This window comes from Pseudochaenichthys georgianus, chromosome 6 (assembly GCF_902827115.2).
Source record: "Pseudochaenichthys georgianus chromosome 6, fPseGeo1.2, whole genome shotgun sequence".
Taxonomy (NCBI): Eukaryota; Metazoa; Chordata; class Actinopteri; order Perciformes; family Channichthyidae; genus Pseudochaenichthys; species Pseudochaenichthys georgianus.
In genome coordinates, this window is record NC_047508.1 from 39,555,652 (window position 1) to 39,577,209 (window position 21,558).

Consider the following 21,558-nt stretch of genomic DNA (forward strand, 5'->3'; position numbering starts at 1 on the left):
ACTCTGCATCTCTGACATTGGCTTGTTTATCATTGAAGCAATCGTTCACTTCAATTCAGTTTAACTGAACTTTAAGAAAGTAAGTCAGAAACTACTGGTGTTGCTGTCACAAGCACGCTGGGGAAGGTACAACAATATTAAGAGAAACATTGTTAACTTTGTGTCTTTTATTGGGATGTTTTTACAATAACAACATATAGGATACTGCCTGACAGACCTCAAATAATACGCTAAAAGAAGTGTGTGCCATTGTTGCCTTATCTGCACCAAAGGGTGAATATTACACCTTCAAAAAAGTGCCATGAGCTCAAAGACGCCAGTACTTTTCCTCTGCAGTGCAGGCAGTACAGTATGTAACAAGTGCTTTGTCCCGTCGTGGATGAATAGATTTTTATTGTCTTGAATGAAGAAACAGGCAACAATTTTTCCAGTGTTGTGGTCTGGACCCAGGGAGACAAGGCGTCCTGTGTTTCAGAGGAAGACGCAGCGCAGACGTCATAAGTGTTGGAGTCGTGAGGAATCTGATTCTCTCTCTTCAAGGATTCAGAGGAAGCTTCTGGTGTCCTCAATGCATCCTCCCTCCCCTCCTCCCTCCCCTCCTCTCTATGTCGCTCATGCATAATGCTGCAGACCGTTTTCTCTCCTCCTCCTTGGCTCCAGATATGGATGATGAGCGAGCAAGTTGCCATGGAAACGTAATCACAGAGGCAACGGGGGCTCAGATTTGAGATTGAAGGGGCTTTGTGGGGGAGCAGAAAACAAATCTGTGCAGCACAGAGAGAGAGCTGGAAAATCACACACGGAAAACAGTCAGGTTTCAGCGCATAATATGAGGATTAAGTCATTTGCATTAATTAGTCGAATGTGGAAACACGATAAGACATTAGTGGGGGAGAATTGAGTGACCTTGACACAGTTTTACAAAACGCTGTGTAGCTCACCTCCTTTGACACACAGTGCAGATGAAAAACAAACCCAAGCGTATCCTCTCACCTCATTTGACCACTCAGCTGTTTCCATCTAAGTGTTATTTCCATCTCCGCTGTAGGTTTACAGTAAACGGTGGCTGCTGCGAAGGAGGACCAACAGCTCTGCTTTAAGGGATAAGCACAGCTTGTCTGAGCCAGAAAGAAGAGGGGGGTAAGTGAGGTGCTTTTGAAAGAAACTGGTGTTTTCAGGAAAGAGGGGCTATAATACGACACGTGAAAATCCATGAGTGTATAAATAACAATGTATACTTTTAACCCACTTAAGAAAAGACACGTCTTGCATAGGAAGCTTAACCTGCAGGCAGATAATACTGAATACAGTTTGTATTATAAAGAGTCCATACTACTATATTATCAAATTATACATTACTTTATTGACATATGATATTAAACAATACAAGTGGTGAAATATAATGCAGTTGTATCCTGCTTCATGATTTACAGTGGAAATTATCTGTACAAATGCAAATCAATAATAAAAAGGGGGACTTATCAAATTACTATTGCACTTTTTTTAATTATTATTGCATGTCAAGGTATTGCACATACCCTTATTTAAAACGATATATTATAATATGGGAGGCTGTGGCTCAGAGGATAGTGCGCTGAACTTCGAATCAGGGGGTAGCATGTTTGAGTCCCACTGCATTCAGCATGTAGTTGTACCCCTGGGCAAGACACTTCACCCCAAATTGCTCCTGTGGGGATTGTCCAAAGTACTGAATGTATGTGAGTCGCTTTGGCTTAAAAAGCGTCTAACAAGTAACATGTAATGTATTATGTTTACAGTGCAATACTTGAGAAAATAAAGTATAAGCAGGGGCGGCGGGTGCTGTAGGCTAGGGAAGGCTAAGCCTTCCCAAATATTTGTGTCACTGCATCCAGGGGCCTATACTACGAAGCTGGTTCAACCTAACCTGGATATGTTTGAGTTAGCCGGTTGGCCTAATCCAAAACATACGCGCTCTCGCTAAACTGTACTACGACGCTGGTTATCAAGTGGATCGCTCAAGCCAGCCGTGTCCTATCTAGTTAGGTGCGCGTTCACATGAAAGGGGTGGTATTTGGAGCATTCGACCAATCACAGACATGGAGAAGCGTACTGACAGCGCAGCGTCATACTTCCTGAATGAAAAGTGAACTTTAATACTAGTCAAAAATGAAGAAGTTAAACTTTAAACATCCATGACTTAAACACTTGATCCAGGATCAAAGCCACAGAGCTGCACCTGCAAGGTGAATACAGCTGGAAAAAGAAAAAGTGTTTGAATGCGTACATTAACAGGTTTATGATATCACTGCCCCGTCTAAAACACGATCTGACTTCAATTACATTTGTCTCGAGTGTTTCGTCAACTTAATGTGTTGCTTAAAATAATACTTCTGCATACAGTATGTGACACTGTGAGTGTTGCACGGCCAGATACGGCTCAGCTGACTCAGATCAGGAGATATATGATACATTATGAAGTGATATGCCGCGGACTGTACTTAATGTACTCTGATCCGGTTACTTATGTTGTGGCCGATATTTAAGTAAGCTTTCTTAACGCTAATGTTATAATAGTCAGATTGCTCTGAAGATGGAGGTGATATTCTATTCATGTTCACGTTCACAGTCGGTGATTTTTGCCGGCCGTCTTTCCTGCGACGGCAGTTTTTCTGTATTTCCTTTCTCCTGTAATATGACTTGATCGCTTTAAACTCCGCACACTGAGCTCTGATTGGTCAGCAGGCGGTGCTTTCACTGAGTTGAGCTCTTAGCCTGCAACCTAACCTGGTCCCGACCAGGTTAGCTGCTTAGCATAAGTTACCATGGAGATCTAGCCTGCTAAAAAGAGAACCAGCTTCGGATGACCGGAAAGCCGGAGTTTTCCCTGAATTTAGCCGGCTAAGCGAAAATCCTGCTTCGCAGTATACCCCCCTGGTAAAATAAAAATATAATGTTTGTGTCTTTGACATTAGCACTGCTATGCAGCCACCTGTGCCCTGTACTATACGAAGCCAGTTCAAACCCTGGATATGTTTGAGTTATCTAAACTAACCCTAACAAACGAGATCTCGACGCTGGTTAATATCAACTCGGTAAATCAAGCCAGGGCTTCTCTCACCAGCTGAGAGCGCATTCACGTGAAAGGGGTGGGGTTAGCAACATTTGACCAATCACAAACAGGGACAAGTGTACTGACAGCGCAGCGTCATACTTCATTAATGCAAAGTAAACTAATATTAGACAAATGAACTTTAAAGTTCATATTTGTCTAATATTAGTCATCCATGACTTAAACATAATAATCCAGGATACAAGCCACCTGCAAGGTGAATACAGAACAACTGGTTACAAAATAAATAAACTACCGAGTGTTTGAAAGCGTAACAGTTTTATGATATCACTGCCCCATCTAAGACATGAGTGGATCTGACTTTACATTTGAGTTGAGTGTTTCGTCAACCTAATGTGTTGCTTAAAATAATACTTCTGCATACAGTATGTGACACTGTGAGTGTTGCACGGCCAGATACGGCTCAGCTGACTCAGATAAGGAGATAATATAGGCTATGATATTATATGATCGATGATCTGATTGAATGTGATATGAGTGATAAGTGCGACACGTCGGCGTCTTCTCTGCACACAGCAGTTTAAACTGTATTTCCTTTATCCTGTAATATGACTTGATAGATTTAAACTCCGCACACTGAGCTCTGATTGGTCAGCAGGCGGTGCTTTCACTGAGTTGATCTCTTTTCTATAGACGCCGGAGGCGGGCAGCGTCAGGTAAAAAAAAAGTCATTTAGCCTTCCCAAACCTGAGCCTCACGCGCCGCCTATGAGTATAAGAAAGGGAATTCCAAAGTCCATAAGAAAAACCTTTAGATTAAACCTAAAGGGATATACGACGACAAAGGTGTGAATAATTTGAGTGCATTCACATAACAGTTTGGTTTCAATAACAAACATTTCTAAGGACATATTGTGGAGTCATGTGAACCACTGTGCTGTCGGAGAGCTCCCTCTGCTGGTATTATAGGTTCACTTTATATGAGGGAAATGTTTAGCACACGTGTCAAACTCAAGGCCCGGTGGATTTAATTTCGGCCCGCAGAATCATTTCTAATTACTATTAGATCTGGCCCTCCGGTATATTGCACGCACACCTTCACTCCATCCTGAGGGTTTCCTCAGCTCAGAGCCTGAGCCCAAACATTGATGAACTTGCTCCCAAGATGAGACGCCAAGTATCTGAACTAGCTTCACAGAGCAGCACACTGGGTTTACATGGATGTTTCCTTCTGCACTTTCTTTCTTGAGACAACAGGGCATGTTTGGTTTTTTCTTTGAGGGAAATAGTTTTTTTAAGCTGTTGTTGGAAAAATGTAATCATAAGAAATGACTTTGCAGATAGAGCCATAAGAAATGAATGCAACTGATTATTTAATGTTGTTTTTATGGGAAATAATTTAAGCTTTGTTAGTTCCAGGTTTCATATGTGCAATAAATTCACTTCAATACGTTTTGCAATACACATTGAACCAGTCCGGCCCTCGACTAGTACCGGTTTTATAATGGCCCACTGTGTATTTGAGTTTGACACCCCTGGTTTAGCATGTTCTGTTTGCATGTGACTGTGTTAATGATAAGGACATATTATCGCCTGGGTTTCTTTAAATTAAGAAAAAAAGAGTAGGCCTATGAATGAAATCTGCTTGAGTGGCTTTAACATTTGAGTGTATCTGAATATATTTAATCTTTCGTGTATCTACTTTTTTTCATGTTGAGATTGAGATAAAGAATGTACTCATAGTCAGACAATAACATAGACATAGAGGCAATTACGAGAGTTGTTAAAAAATAAATGCTCTTGGATAACTGGCTGATTTAACGTGTTGCACACTTTAACTGGAAAAACGGATCCCTTCAATATGTTCATAGCCAGGTTAAAGTGTAGCCAAAAACAGGGGCGGACTGGCCATCGGGACGTTCGGGACGAATCCCGATGGGCCGGTACTGAAGTGGGCCGGTCGGACGATGTGGGCCGGCCGGTAACCGGCAGGGCTCGGCATTAAATGGCCCGCTGGCCCGGAAGCACTATTTAGACACCCCGGGCCAGCATAACGTACTTTCCACTTGCCCGCTCGGGCCACTAAAAATATAAAAATTGTCCTGTGGTATTGGTATTTTGACTAGCAATTTAGTTAAATTGTTTCGTTTATCAACGCTACAACATAGCGTTCCGTGAGTCGGTTGTCGTTGTTGGGGGGGAAAGCAAACAGCTGTTTGCTCCGGAGCCAGCGGGAGCAGGCTCCGGTGAGCGGGAGCGCGCTGCTTCACTACAGACTATCGCGCCACCTAACCATTCGCCAAATGTTTTTAATACCAGCGGTAACCGGCCAAGCGCCGGGCAAAAAACAATCTTCAAATAAAAGAAAGTCACCGGAGGAGTTAAAGGAGAGTGACAGGGAGTATGAGAAGAAGAGGGAGAGAAAGTGTAAGCCAGCTTGATCGATGGAGTTGGCTGCAGTGACGCGTCCTAAAACCCTTTTATAATCTATCGATTAGATTTATGATTCGAAGATTATAAAAGTAGGGTAGACATGTGGAGATTCAAACGGGTTTGTTTTCCACAGACCTTATTTCCAGCTATTTTCCAACACCCTTGTCGAGGGAACCAGCAGCTTTCTTCCTGGTTTTAGGACGCGTCACTGGCTGCACCTCTCAATGTGATGCCAATATAAACAAGGTCGTCTGTCGGCTCTGTACATCAATGCCGACCTATGCTGACAAGTCAGTGAAGAGTAGACCATATAAAGGTATTGGAGAAATGTCCCAGCAGTTTAGGATAATGAAGGTTCTAATCAAATCTATTATAGCCATTACATGTCTAACTCCTAATGACAGGAAGGCAGAAAGTGCATTATACAAATAATAATAATAGCAGAAATGTTTTAACAATGACCACAATATCATTATTTTAATAAACCAAATATGAACAATTGAGGAAAATGAGGAAGAACTGATGATTAAAATGTTGTAGTACAAGTAGTAATGTAGTTAGTGCCACAATGAAAGTGGTAAATGACATTACTACTATTTTAGATAATAAGCAGAGTTGTGCAGCTCTGTTTATTGACCTTTCCAAAGCGTTTGACACCGTTGATCATCGCATTTTAAAGCAGAGGCTACTCAGTATTGGCATATCCAGCCTTGCAGTGGGGTGGTTTGTGAACTACCTCTCTGAAAGGTCCCAATGTGTTTTTTGATGGACTGTCTTCTGAATGGTTAAACATTTCTAATGGTGTACCACAAGGTTCTGTTTTAGGACCACTTTTATTCTCCATATATATTAACAGCGTAGGTGATAATGTGGATGAAGCTACTTTACATTTTTATGCGGATGATACTGTGATGTACTGTGCAGGTCCCTCCATTCAGGAGGCTGGTGTTAAATTACAGGCTGTTTTTAACACTATTCAGACTCAGCTCTCTGAATTAAAGCTTCTTTTAAATGTGGATAAAACCAAGGTAATGCTCTTTTCAAAAGCTAAAAAGACACCAGAGCCTGTTTTAGATATTGTAACTACGCAAGGAACAAAACTTGAAGTTGTTGCCTGTTACAAATACCTGGGTATCTGGCTTGATGATTGTCTCTCTTTTAAACTCCATGTCAATAACCTGCTTAAAAAACTGAGGGTTAGACTAGGTTTCTTTTTCAGAAACAAGTCCTGCTTCTCGCTTGAGGCCAGGAAAAGGCTAGTCACTGTGACCTTTTTACCTGTGCTGGACTATGGGGATTTGTTGTATATGAATGCACCTGCCAATTACCTGAGCAAATTGGATGCTGCGTATCACAGTGCTCTGAGATTTGTCACAAATTGTAAAGCGCTTACTCATCACTGTACACTGTATACCAAGGCAGGTTTACCATCACTCTCTGTACGGAGGCTCAGTCATTGGTACACGTTTATCTATAAAGCTTTGTTGGGTAAACTCCCGTATTATATCTGCTCTCTGATAACACAGAGAGTTGCAAGCAGCTATTGTCTGAGGTCACATGATGTAGTCTTGTTAGATGTGCCAAGAGCAAGGACTGTCTCAGGTAAGACAGCTTTTATGTGCGCAGCTCCACTTGCTTGGAACAATCTTCAGCAAGAATTGAAACTGAGCAATCTCATTCCTCTGCATGTTTTTAAAGCTAGGGTAAATGAAATGCTTGCTGATACAATGGGCACTTGTAAATGTCTATAACTATGTATCCTGTAAATATAATGTATAATGTCCTTTATTGTTTTATGTTTCATGTGGAATCTATATGCTGCAGGTCTCCCTTGAAAAAGAGATCTATGATCTCAATGGGACCAATCTGAATAAATAAAGGTTTGAAATGAAATGAAATGAAGTGCATACATTACTATTGCAACAAATGTGTTAATTTTCTTCATTATTTGTACGAATGCTCCGGGCCAGTGGTTACAATGGTGGGGCCAGTGATAATACAAGTCCACCGGCCCGGAGGTAGACATATTACCCTTAAATGTCTACCGCTAGTAAATTGTCTACCCCCCCCCCCCCCCCCCCCCCAGTCCCCCCGACAATTTACTAGCGGTATTTACTAGCGGTATTTACTTTCGGTATTTACTTGTGGTACCGGGGTGGGCCGGCGGTACCGAAGTGGGCCGGTCGAGAGTCCCGGGCTGATTTGTAGTCCCAGTCCGCCCCTGGCCAAAAATGTCCTGCTGTCTCCGCTCCGTCCTCCCAGTCATCACTTTCAGTGTTTCCTCCAGTTTTGACAAACCCCACCTCTCGTTCTTCTGCATATCCATTAATCTGTGGTTTTTCGGATTATTTACAGCTGTAATTTGGGTAATTTACAACGTGAGCGTGATTTTATCTAAAATAATAATAAAATAACATAAAATAAATGGACCGTTATTAATCCCTGTGGGGAAATTCAGGGTTAAAGATAGGGTAGGTAAGAATGGAGAAACCAGCTCGAGTGCGTTAGAATTTGAAAGTACGCAGCAGAAAAAAATCTGCCCCTTCTTTATAGAGCCCCTCCTCCAACACACACGAACGCGCACATGACCAATGAGGGCACGAGATAAATTTGTGCACAGATGGAAGGCTGACAGGCAGGTAGGCCATCCAGTTACTTTAGCCGGGCCGGCTCAGATGATTGCTTTTTACAGCGCCACGGCTTCCAAGGATGATATTATTTTATGTATTTATTGTCAAAGCATTTAATGTATTCATTGCTATCGGGATGTTAAGAGCATTCCATGGAATATAACAAGTGTTTCTGAAGTGAATTACCTACCCCACTTTTAAAAGTATAGGCCTCAAAATGAATTTATAAAACTAGAATCACCTTAATGGTTTTTGTACTTACATCATGCACTTACATCGTTGGTGTATAATGCAGATATAAACACAGTAAGAGGAACTAAGTTGCAAATAAATAGATCTATTGAAAGCCAGAAATCATCATGAATGGAAAACATTGTACTTCCTGTATTCATTTTAGAGCACATATCTACTTTGTGCCTGTACTTTAATATTCAAGTTGCTAATCAGGAACAGGGAAGAAAAACAAAGTGGGTGGATAAAGAACCAACAGAAGACACACTTTGGGTAAAGAACATTTTAGTTTTAAAAGCGTTTGTCATATCCCTAATGGCTCCAGCACTAAACCCTGGGGGCTTAGTGTTTTCCACAACAGATATACGTGGCACACAGACAGTAGAAACCTGTAGATCGACGTGGAGATCCTCCGCGTGATGTACCTGTCCTCTGACGTCAAACTCATGAACTCGTACCTGTTTTTTTCCATCTCAGGAACATTGCCAAGCTCTATCCAATGCAGAAATGGAGATGGCTATCCATGCCTTTATTTCATCCCGGCTTGATTATCGCAATGCTCTTTTTTCCTGCCTCAACAAAACATCGATAAACCGGCTACAACAGGTCCAAAATGCTGCAGCCAGATTGCTCACTCGGTCCAAAGAACCCTGCCACATCACTCCGATCCTTTCTGCCTGGCACTGGCTCCCTGTCCATCTCAGAACCCAATTCAAGGCATTGGTTTTCACATAGAGCTGCCCATGGCCAAGCCTACATATGTCAGGGTTTAAAAGAAATACCGAACTAAATTCAACATGCACAATTCCTTATATATATTGTCTTTAACTGATTCCCCAACAATATAAATTAAATATATGATTAGTTTTTGAAAATACTCTTTGCTGGATCAAATGTAACAATGGAAGTGTCCATCGTTTTTTGTGATACAAATTTAATTTATGTACACTGTAATAAAAACTAGGTTTACATGTTGCTCATGCTTTTCTAGGACAAATGTAAATGAAACATTTTTTCATTAATGTTTATTATTTTTAATCTGTCATATAATAATCAAAGCCCTGAAGGAAATAAAGCAATTTAGTAGCAATTGGAACACAAGAACCACACATCCAAAAGTATTTGGCTGTGAAATATAGAGGGAATGAAACATCCATATAAATTACATAGAACAGATATTAACACAAAGCAAATAAAAACAATTAACAGTCACTATTCTAAAATACAGTATATCCAAAAATATATTGATGAAGTGACGCTGCAGAACATCGTGTGAGTCAATGGGCAAGTCCGTTTAGGAAGCACATAATGTACAGAACTTCTTCGTGTGTATAGCACAGATGTACTTGTTGCAGTTGCTGCATGTAGTCTGTGTCTTGGAGTCCTTTGAGGGTCCACAGACCTCACAGCTGGCTGGGGGGGTCTTTCAGAAGCTGACTGTGGGGGTCTTCTTGCGGCTGGCTGTGGGGGTCTTTCAGCGGCTGGCTGTGGGGGTCTTCCAGCAGCTGGCTCTGAGTCAAGTTTCATCTTCCAATTTGCTATCAAATTCTGAGTTTACCTCCACATTATCCTCATCTTCAGGAATGTCTTCCTGTCCACTTCACCGTGTTCCCTCTAATGCATTCCACTCACTCTCATCCATCATTAGCTCCAAGGCTCTGAGCAGAATATCTTTTGGCCATTTTGCTGGTAGATAATTGTAGTTCTGCACTACACTGTACTACACTGAAGTTATGTCTCTGTTTAGTCCCTCCTCCGGCGTGCAGGTGCGAGGGGTGGACAGTGCGAGAAAATGTAAATGTTATACATTTCTGGAAGATCTAAACATGTTTATAATGTTCTAGGATAGTTTTGTGTTCACACTACAAGGGTGAAGATCAAGGGAACACAGGATCAAACAGCTTCTCTGTGCATACGATTGTGTGTGTGTGTGTGTGTGTGTGTGTGTGCGTGTGTGTGTGTGTGTGTGTGTGTCTTTAAGTTTGTCTGTTTCTGTGTGTGTGTGTGTGTGTGTGTGGTGTGTGTGTGTGTGGTGTGTGTGTGTGTGTGTGTGTGTGTGTGTTTGTGTGTGTGTGTGTCTTTAGTTTGTGTGTTTCTGTGTGTCTTTCTCTGTCTCTCTGTCCTGGTATTGTATCCGGGTCAGATTAACCCGAACCTCTTATGAAGGACATAAATGCGGGTGGGCAAGTGAAAAAAAAAAAAAAACAATTCCACATGTCCTTCACAATAAATAAGCCCCGGCCATTGAGTTTCAGGTTGAACGAAAATATCCTTAACTTTTTTTGTATTAATTGAAAATGGATATCGGGTCAATTTGACCCGAACACCACACAAGGGTTAACGACCTTATCCACCCTCACAGCACAACCCGGGCCCTGAGGTCCTCTGAGCAAGGCCTCCTAAGGGTGCCCCGAACGAGGTTAAAAACTAAGGGAGACCGTGCCTTTGAGGCGGTGGCCCCAAGGCTTTGGAATGAACTCCCCATGTCTCAGAGATTTTTGTCTTTCATTGGTGTTTTATGCTGTGTTTTACCTGCTGTGTTTTATGCCTTTTATTCTACATTTTATAGTTGTACTTTGAATTGTGTATTATGTACTGTATACTGTAAAGCACTTTGTACATTCGTGTTGAGAAGGGTGCTATAGAATAAAGTTGTACTCACTTACTTACGTCAGTCGAGGCAAGGTTGTACTTCATTTTAAAACACCTGTGATTTATACGTTAAAACGTGTGACGTCACCACAAGTGCTGCCAGTGAATGAACAATCTAAAAATAAAAAATGGTGTTAATGATAGATAGAAAGATAGGATTTAGAGCAGCATATGGATTTAACATGTCATTAATTGCACAGGTTTCAAATGGTATAACTTGAAAAGCGGACAGGTGTCTAATGACAGCCGGATAAACCTGTTATGCCCCTTTCACACCAATGCGTTTCCAGCATGGTTTTCAGCTCCGGCTCGGAGCTGGAGCCTGAAAAGTACCGGTTTTTCCTGTTCACACCACAGAGGCGCGGCCTCTTAGCTCCGGAATCCGGTTCACTTCCAGCTCCAAAAAATTGTCGGTCTAGCAGTGCTTCTCGTGTGGTCCGCGGACCACTGGTGGTCCGTGAGCGACCCCTAGTGGTCCATGAGTATATTGGTAACATTTCATATTTGAAATAAATAAATATAAGTGTTCCGCACCCTCGCGGGAATATTTCCGCAATGGAGCGAGGTTAAGTTTCACTTTCGATTGCATGACATAGCCCAGCGCAACACCTTCATCACACATGTTGCCACTTGTTTGTACCATTTTCAGGCGATTTGTAATCTGTTCTAGAAAAACAATGTGTTTTTTTATATTTGTGGAGTTAGGTGGTCCGCGAGTGTTTTTTTATTGGTTAAGTGGTCCTTGGTATGAAAAAGTTTGAGAAACACTGGTCTAGAGGCAAGAGCTTCGGAGCTAAGAGGCGGCGTCGCTTACGTCTCTCTCGAGGCGGGTTGAAGTAGATGCTGAAGACCACAAAGAAGTCTTGCATTTCGCATGTGATGTTTGTAAAGTTCCAAGTAAAGTCGTCCCTTGTAACGTCGTCCGATGCCTTCCATTTCGTTTCGTAAGAGGATAACCAAAGCGAACAGCGCTTCAATACAACCGGCCATTGTTGTTGTTGTCGATGTGAGGGATTTCCGCGGTTTGGATTTTATGAAGCAGGCACGTAAACGGTGACGTCATGACGCAGCAGCGGCAGCTCTGGGCGGTGTGAACAGAGCGGGAGCAGAAAAGGGAAACCGGAGCTGAACCAGAATAGCTCCCGCTCGGAGATAGAAAGGGAAAAGCGCTGGTATGAAAGCCGCCAGTGGACCCCGGAGCAAAATCGTGCTGCAGTCTCCCCTCTGTCCTCATTCACTGCATTGAGTTTCCACCACAGTTTTTCTCCAGTTTCAGCGCAACCCACCTCTGTCTCAGTTTATGTGTAGTAATTCTGATCGATCACAACTGTATTCAGGGGTATATTGTAAATAAGCCATCTGTATGTCAAATATGTCTTATATGTCTTAAATGATATGATGAATTGGAAATGGGGGACCCTGATGTAAACAAGACGAAAGTCTTTCTCTGGTCTGCAACCCCTTAACAATTGTATGTTTTGAGCTGTACTGTACTGTACCCAATATACAAGCTGTTAATAAACTTTTCAATCAATCAATTAATCAATCAATAAATCAATCATACAAAGTGTGAGCACGATATAAGGTTAAATAAGGATGCAGGCCCTGGAAGAACTAGTGGTAGAGACTAGAACTGCAACCATAAACTCATTAATTGCAGAAAAAAAAACAGAAACATAATTGGCTACTGTTTTTATGAAGAACAACTTTTGGGGAAAAAAGTTGAAACCCTTCAGTTTTGAGAATTAAAAAAATATATATTTGATTGCTTTTGTATTGAAAAATTAAAATACCACACCTGTGTCTTAAGAATGTATTCTATAGGAAAACAATAATTCCCAGAATAAGTGATGTCTTAAAATGTACTGGGAATCACATGTTCTTTATTTAATTAAGAAAAAAAAAAATCCAGAGTAATTAATGCAAGTATTTCCAAAGACACCAGCACATTTCCTTCCCTAAAAGAAAATGCTAAATAAATATGTTTTTCACAAAATTAGCAATCATTAAGATTAAGATTAAATCTACACCTTAAATAATTACACATTTAGAGTTATTTGTACTTCATTAAAAAGCCATGATATCAAGCAGTCAACTAGTAACATCATCCCTTCTATGTGTGATTTTTGTCGAGTTCTGATTGGTCCTGAGACGACGATCTCTCATTTGGCAGTTTCCCATTGGCTGACAGAGGCAGAGTGACAGGTCAAATAGACCAATGGGAGGTTGCCACAGTGTGGTTAGGAGAGGTACCCGCTGTGTAACTGCACATCTCAATCTTTCGCCAACATCAGCCTCCAGTCTGCTTCATTAGGCCCTGTTGGAGGAGCTTTCAGCCGCACAAGAGCTGAAGAGGAAGAGGAGGGCTGCCCACAGAAACGATTTGCATCTTTTTACTTTGTTAAACAAAGTAAAAAATCCCTTTAACATGTTGAGGGTGCTGGTTTGGCTGCCCTCGCCGGCTTCATCGGGGCCAGCGACGTGCATGACTACACGGATGATGATTTCGAAAGTAAAATTGGACTCCATGGTCTGGCTCTTGTGGAGTTTTTTGCCCCATGGTGAGTATTTCCTATAGATTGGATAAAACATAATGCTTTGTGGAGAGCATTTTAGGAACTATGTGGCAGATTATCAGATTGTGTGTCAAATAGTCTTCCTTTTATTGGCTAGTGATCACATATTAGCATGTTAGCTAGAAGCGGAAAGGTCTAAATCCTAGCTGTTCATTCATAGGTCTTGTTTAAGTGCACCCGTGATTGACAGACATGTATTACTTGACAGGTCATTTAAACATTAAACTGTAATAAATGAGGTTTCCTTGGTAATGATTTGCAGTTTTTAGCCGCTGTGAAGCATTTTCTATGGAAACCGTGAGCTAATTATGCTACCAGGAAGTTAGGGGTGTGTCCTTTCCCTGTTGTAACGTTCTGATTGGGCTGGGAAGTTTTGGTGTCCTTCTCTGATTGGTCCATGGCAACTGTGACGTGTTTTCTAATGTGGCAAACTTAAACAAAGTTTATAATATTACTAAAACGTTTAAATTAAACACTTAAGTAATCGCTAAGGTTTTATCCAAATGCTAAAATACAATTTCTTCTACGTTGTAGTTTAAAGATTGTGAAAATGTGCTTATTTCTTAAGTCATTTTTTATCATTTTGCTCATCTTTGCTCATGAAAACATGGGCTTCTGACAAGTAAAGTTACTTGGTTTATAATCTTGTGAATCACACTCTACTTATTGTTCCTTTACTAACTTTTTTAAATTGTACACACCCCTATTCACCTTAGTGGTGTCAAATTCCACTGTGAAATAACTTGATCTCCCTCCGGATTTCCTCTAAGATGAAACTTGAACACGGCTTAGTATATATGTGCAAGTCATTCCCTTGTTTGACTGATCCATTTCCTCTGTGTCCTTTAGGTGTGGCCACTGTAAGCGACTGGCACCTGAGTACGAGGTAGCCGCCACTCGTCTGAAAGGAAACGTCGCTCTAGTCAAGGTATAATGCACTTCAATTAACTCCGTTTCTTTCAATGTGGCTTTCTGTTCTGAGTCTCTCTCGTGACTCTTCAGAAAGTGAACGATTTTCCTTTCCCCTCAGGTCGACTGCACAACCAGCAGCAACGTATGCAGCAAATATGGTGTCAGTGGGTACCCGACCCTGAAGATCTTCCGAGATGGAGAGGAGACGGGTCCCTATGATGGTCCCAGGACTGCAGGTATTTGCCTCGGATATGATTATTTTTTTTATGTGTTTAAATTCTATTCAAGGCTCTCTATCTGATCCTCTGTGACCTCAAGGTTATTGACATTGCTTCTGCTTGGCTCCCATCTTCTCTGTCGTCCGTCTGCTTTCCTCTGACTCTCTGTAGATGGGATTGTCAGTTTCCTGAAGAAGCAGGGTGGACCAGCTTCTGTGGAGCTCAAGACCGAGGCAGAATTGGCCAAATACACCTCAGACTCAGACGCAAGTGTTGTTGGTGAGTTACTTTTCAAATTTCAGTCACTCTATGGGAACATTTGACACGATAAGACCAGGGTTATTGCATCGTGATCTGAACAGCTTAACTTTTTGTATCTGTTTTATTATGTGGCACCGTTGAGGAGCCTGTGACCTAAGATTTTCATTGATATATCTACACTGTAGCTATGTACACATGAAAATACAAGCCTCGAATCTTGAACATGATTCATCTTTTCGTTCCCAGGGTTCTTTGCTGATGAGAAGAGCACAGCTCAGGCAGAGTTTGCCAAGGCCGCCAACGCCTTGAGGGAGAACTACCGCTTCGCCCACACCAACTCTGAGGCTCTCCTCGCAAGCCATGGCGTTGATGCAGAGTAAGTAGCTCCTCCTCCTAATAATAATACATTTTATTTAAGGCGCCTTTCATGACTCCCAAGGACACTGTACAATTTGTTAAATATTCTAAGAGGTAAACGCAACAGAACGTGATAAAAACACAAACATACCATCATGGAGAAGACAATTAAAGTGTACTCTTGCCTTTAGTGTATTCTTGCTTCGAGTCCTTGGGAGCAGATATTTGCTAAATGCCTTGTGCCCTTACACATTTGTGATGCAGGAAGACTTCATTGACATTTCGTGTTTTGTTTCCAGGGGAGTCGTCCTGTTCCGCCCACCAAGACTCAACAACAAGTTTGAAGACGGCACCGTCCAATTCAGCGGGGACGTTTACACAAGCAACAAAATCAAGAAGTTCATCCAGGACAACATGTGAGTGTTAAAGTGATCTCAATCTAACATCTGCAAACCTCGCCTACAACAGCTGGTCTTGTTGGCACTGGTGAACCCATCCGCTATCTTGCAAAGTAACGGCACATATTTACATGCATGGCCCAGTTCCAACAGGACCTTGTGTCCACTCGGCAAACAGTCAGCGCTCACTCGTGTCTGTTACGTTTCTTACTTGTCATTAATAAAATACTGGACTTTATAGTCTGGTTCAATGACATGATGGAAGTAAAATAGAAAATAATAGTGGTTCTTTCAGAGTAGAGAAATAAAAAACCGGTCCTCGCCAATCATGGCAGCTCGGTTCAGATAAAACCAACATCGTGCCAGAGAGATGCCGCCGTTTGTTTGAATGCAGTTGAAAGAGAAGATCAATATCTTCAAACTCGGCATGAAAAAGTATACACTTGGAGATATGTGGAGACAGTTTGCTGGCCTCGCAATCTTCACAAGTTCTGTCTGGTTATTAAAGTTGGCTGAAGTCATCTTTAAGTTGATATTGCCAAACTGTTTTTAAGATGTTGTACACTAGTGAACTTAAAAACACATTGTTTTGTAAGTTCTCTTCAAAGCGAAAACACAAGCATGCTATTTCCATTGTTATTTCTGCCCCCCCCCCTCCATTTGCATTCAGGGCCCATTGGACTGCCCTAAAGTGAGTTTCCATATTTGTGCATTGAAATGTTGAGGCAATCCATCTGACAGTGATTCATTTATTTGTTGCCCAGTATGTGCAATAAGTGACTTTTTTATACTTTTTATTAATTTACAGGACGTGTAGTAACGATCAATTTGCCTTTCAGTTGGAATTTCAAGCACACGTTTCTATAAAACTTACAAATGGGCTCAATATGATTATCTACATATGGTTAACCAGTGTTCACACTTAGTCATGTGACTAAGCTGCAGCTTCCTGTGCCCAATTTCTTTCACTTTCCCTTTGTTCCTGCCTCGCCTCTTGTCTCAACAATACCTGCATGAGGTTGAAATATGCAGCTAATCAGTGCGTTTGTATTTCACCTGGTCTGCTTTTCAGGCATCTTGTTATCAGATAAAACCTTTAAACAAACTAAATGATTGCACGACAGCACACGTGTCAAACTCAAGGCCCGGGGGCCAAATCAGGCCGTGGTGGATTTAATTTCGGCCCTCAGGATCATTTCTAATTACTATTAGATCTGACCCGCCGGTATATTGCACGCACTCCATCCTGAGGGTCTCCTCAGCTCAGAGCCTGAGCCCAAACATTGATGACCTTGCACCCAAGATGAGACGCCAAGTGTCTGAACTAGCATCTCAGAGCAGCACACTGAGTTCAATGGATGTTTCCTTCTGCACTTTCTCTCTCAACAGGGCATGTTTGGTTTGTCTTTGAGGGAAATGTTTCGTTGAAGCTGTTGTTGGCCTGTGGAGAAATGTGATCATAAGAAATGACTCTGAAAAGCTGCAGATAGAGCCATGAGAAATGAATGCAACTGATTATTTAATGTTGTTTTTATGGGAAATATTTTAAGCTTTGTTAGTCCCAGGTTTAATATGTGCAATAAGTTAATTTCAATACGTTCTGCAATAAACAGCCTCGACTTGTACCCACTTTTTTTAAATTGTTGGCCCGCTGTGTATTTGAGTTTGACCCCCCTGCTCTAAACCGTCTGAATGTGTGGTTGTCTAAAGCAACACTTGTTGGTTTGAATTCCTTTTTGTAAACTGATTCATCCTTCCTCTCTTTGCTTCACCTCAGCTTTGGAATCTGCCCCCACATGACAGACGACAACAAAGACCAGATCCGGGGGAAAGACCTGCTGGTGGCTTATTATGAGGTTGATTATGAAAAGAATCCCAAAGGCTCCAACTACTGGAGGAACAGGTACGTGTTTCTGACCTCTCCCCAGGGCCGATGTTTTCTCCTTGAGCTCAAATCCATCTTTTCTATAATCTTTTAAACACAAATGGAGTTTAACTATATTTAAATGAAAGAAACACTTTGGTTTTTACGTTCTCTCCCTTAATTACAAACTTGAGAAACCGCTGCTGTCACTTATTTTCATCCTATGATTAGAGAGGCCATTTTCTCGAGATCAAAAGCCTGACTTTTAAAACGGACCACAATTTCCTTTTTTCCAGGGTGATGAAGGTAGCCAAGGTCTTCCTGGATCAGGGCAAGAGTCTGAACTTCGCCGTGGCCAGCAAGAGCGCCTTCGGCCAGGATGTGTCCGAGTTCGGCATGGATGGAAGTTCAGGAGAGCTCCCCCTGGTGGCCATCCGCACCAGCAAGGGAGACAAATACGTCATGGCTGAGGAGTTCTCGTAAGTCATGGCGAATGTTTGCCCCAAGTGCACCAGAAATGACCACAGAAAAACACACGCGCACGCACACACACTCCAGATGTTTTAAGACTGTTAAAACTAATTATGTGTGTTATCTAGACAAAGAGAAATACTGTACAATCTCTCATTCAGATTTGTAAAAGTTGTACAGAAAAGTATAATTAAGAACATCCATAATATTCGCCTGTTTGCAACTTACAAATGATATATCACTTGTATATAGACTCTAAATAGCACTACTTATATTCTATATTGTAATTACTTGCACTATTGTATCTTATTTATTGTGTTGCACTGTTGGAGGAGCCAGGGACCTAAGATTTTCATCGACATCAACACTACACTGTACGAAGGACAATGAAAGCCTTGAAATCTTGAAAATGTAAAAACATGGACAGTGTTGTTTCTTGGTTGTCTCTCCGCTCCTTAAACAACTTGTGTTCTTGTTCTCCCGACAGTCGTGATGGCAAAGCTCTGGAGCGTTTCCTGCAGGCTTACTTTGACGGCTCGTTGAAGCGTTACCTCAAATCAGAGCCCATCCCAGAGAGCAACGACGGACCCGTCAAGGTGAGACCAACATCCACATGGATTCTTCATTTCTGTGCTGTTGATTTTTATGAATTTATTCCAACTGTGACCTTTTGCATGTTCCCACTTTTTTAATACTTAATGTGTTCAGTTTTGTACGGGTAGCAAAAAAGGTTTATTTGAATGATTTAGAGCAGAGCTTTCTGAATTCTCCGGACCTTTTGCTGCTATGTACTATGTACCCACTATGTGCTCTAATTCTGACTTCACATGCCGACAATATCACAGTAAAAAAAGACCTCACTCGTATATAGTCTTTTATACATTTAATCCATAATGATTAAACCTGTGATGTGTACCCTTTGTGTTCAGGTTCTTGTGGCAGAGAACTTCGACTCCATCGTGAACGACGACAGCAAAGACGTGCTGATCGAGTTTTACGCTCCGTGGTGCGGACACTGCAAGACCCTGGAGCCCAAATTCAACGAGCTGGGAGAGAAGGTGAGGAAACTGCAGATTTAACCATCAAGAACTGGGCAGAGAAAAGGTTTGGGGGTTGAATAGTTTCAGTTAATCATTTCAGCTCTGTGTTCAATGAGTACAGCCAGCTATCTTGTTAGCTTGAAAGGGTGCTCAGACTCTCTGGATGCTGTGAACAAGCGCACTAACAGTTTCTCTCCTCTTAAAGCTCGGCAATGATCCCAACGTTGTCATTGCAAAGATGGACGCCACAGCAAACGATGTGCCATCTCCATATGAAGTCAGCGGGTGAGTGTTGAGTATTCTGGAAGTAAAACATCCGTCCGCTTATATGTAGGCTGATAAGTCTCCCTAACCCTTGATAAAATTCATCTTTGTGGATTTGGGAACCTTGGATAAGGTGTCACTTTTTTTTTTTAGGCTTGTTTACAGAATTAATATCTTAAAAGTATCTAATGGTTCAGTACGATGTATTAATGATTTGATTTCCTCCTCAGATTCCCCACACTGTACTTCTCCCCAGCTGGAAGCAAGACGAGCCCGAAGAAATACGAGGTAAGAATCCCTGATCAATCAAACAAATGAAACTCTTGTTTGTCCAAGCGGCAAAACCAATCCACTGTCCCTCCATGGCCTTGTGGATTCTGACTTCTGACCAAACATGCGCTGAGGTCGTCGTTATGTTGCATCAGTTCATATTTGTTTTTCAATACGGGCGGCCAGCCTACGAACATACATCAAGATGAACTCTGTTCAAATGTATGGAAAGGAGTTTGCGGCATATTCCAGCCATAACAAAAACTGGCTAACGTGTACGTCCATATATGGCATAACAATGGGACAGCAGAGGGAGACATTAGCTAACATGTATATCAAACTCCATATCATGTACATATATATATATATATATAAAGATTGAGATGTAAAATATGGCCCAAAACATTGACTTATAATCCTATTAAAGTAAAAATGGCTTCAGTATTTGTGTCTCCACTCTGCTAATTGTCCCGTCTCTCTGCTCGTGTTGCAGGGCGGTCGCGAGGTGAGCGATTTCATCGCCTACCTGAAGAAGGAGGCCTCCAGCCCTCTGGTGGTGGTGGAGGAGGAGAGCAAGAAGAAGAGCAACGATGACGATAAGATCGAGCTATAAAGGCTCCCAACAGGAACTCAACGTCCCCTTCACAGCAGGAGGAGGGTTGGGGGAATCCATGCAAACAAAGGACTAAATTATATTCCACTCTTAGTGAACTACCGAATGCTCTGAGGCCGAAACAGACGGTCCCTTTAGGTCCTCCGCTGCTCTGGGAAACCTGTGGAAGGAGGAGGCGGCCAGGGCCTGCCCGATGTTTAAAAACAAAAACAAATTCTTAGGGAAGAGGGACAGCTTTTTGAAAATTGAGATTTTTATTTCCCTTGGTGTGTCTTCTGCACCTCAGGCTGATGCACTTTGGTTTGACGCCAGTCATCTGTCGCTCTGGTTTTTTTGTTGTCGTCGTCACGGGGATAATGGTAATGGTGAAATCCTTCTTTTTTTTCTTTTTGTAACGTCTTTGTTTTTGTACATTTGGAAGGATTGTGAAATAAAAAGGCCCACAAAACCAAAACTTACTGTATGATCTTCATTCAAACCTCTTGTTATTCCAAATAGTGTTTAAAGTCATAGCATATAATGATAAACATATAGGGCTGAAACTCTCCATTTCCAATTGATCTTTTAATCATTTTACCTATTCATCGTTTCTTCTGAGTAGCAGAACGGGATAATGTCTTTAAGTTTCCAGAGTCCAAGATCTTCAAATACCTTCTGTTAAATTAACAGAACAAAGCCTTGAGATATTCAGTTTATAATGATATACAACAGAAAGGTATTCAATGTTCATATTTAAGAAGCTCAACACACACCCCAGCACTACGCATCAGCCGAACGGCTCGCTGCACCGTCGCTCGTTGAAGCGTTACCTCAAATCAGAGCCCATCCCAGAGAGCAGCGACGGACCCGTCAAGGTGAGAAACATCCAGAAGGATTCTTCATTTCTGTGCTGTTGATTTTTATGAATTTATTCCAACTGACCTTTCGCATGTTCCCACTTTTTTAATACTTAATGTGTAGTATCAAATATACACAGATGCTTCGTCCTTCAATACAGCCAGATCCTGAGTTCAGCCTCAGGAGGTTTCAATTACATTTGTGGTAAGTTTTGTAAGGGTAGCAAAAAAGGTTTATTTGAATGATTTAGAGCAGAGCTTTCTGAATTCTCCAGACCTTGTGCTACGTACCAAGCTCTAATCCAGCACGTGCACTCCGCTCCGCATCAGCCAAACGGCTCGCTGCACCCTCACTGCGAGGCGGACCCAAGTTCCCATCAGCAGAAACATGTGGGTTTGCTATCCTGGCTCCAAGATGGTGGAATGAGCTCCCATTGAAGTCAGGACAGCAGAAAGCTTACACACCTTCCGGCGCAGAATG

The 21,558-nt window shown here is 41.8% G+C and overlaps 1 protein-coding gene and 1 long non-coding RNA gene across 2 annotated transcripts; one reads left to right on the plus strand and one right to left on the minus strand.

The window, feature by feature from the left end:
- Positions 1–211: 211 nt before the first annotated feature.
- Positions 212–5,673, minus strand: LOC139434020 (uncharacterized). The gene is made up of 3 exons (XR_011643422.1): positions 5,620–5,673; positions 994–1,118; positions 212–785 (listed from the first exon to the last, which is right to left on the minus strand). It is a non-coding gene; the product is annotated as an uncharacterized lncRNA (long non-coding RNA).
- Positions 5,674–12,593: 6,920 nt separating this feature from the next.
- Positions 12,594–20,695, plus strand: pdia3 (protein disulfide isomerase family A, member 3). Its single transcript, XM_034085830.1, has 14 exons — positions 12,594–12,617; positions 13,434–13,558; positions 14,423–14,501; positions 14,604–14,721; positions 14,875–14,982; positions 15,211–15,340; positions 15,621–15,737; positions 17,497–17,622; positions 17,880–18,062; positions 18,542–18,650; positions 18,984–19,112; positions 19,300–19,379; positions 19,589–19,646; positions 20,122–20,695. The coding sequence occupies exons 1-14, from the start codon at positions 12,594–12,596 to the stop codon at positions 20,239–20,241; spliced, it is 1,506 nt and encodes a 501-aa protein (XP_033941721.1). The 3' UTR covers positions 20,242–20,695.
- The last annotated feature ends 863 nt before the right edge of the window (positions 20,696–21,558 follow it).

What these genes read in the sequence shown, in the direction of transcription:
- pdia3 (XM_034085830.1), top strand. Translation starts at nt 12,594, where the DNA reads ATGCAGGCCCTGGAAGAACTAGTG. An exon ending in AAGTTCATCCAGGACAACAT is followed by an intron (nt 15,738 to 17,496) that starts GTGAGTGTTAAA and finishes GCTTCACCTCAG; the next exon opens with CTTTGGAATCTGCCCCCACA. An exon ending in TCCAACTACTGGAGGAACAG is followed by an intron (nt 17,623 to 17,879) that starts GTACGTGTTTCT and finishes CCTTTTTTCCAG; the next exon opens with GGTGATGAAGGTAGCCAAGG.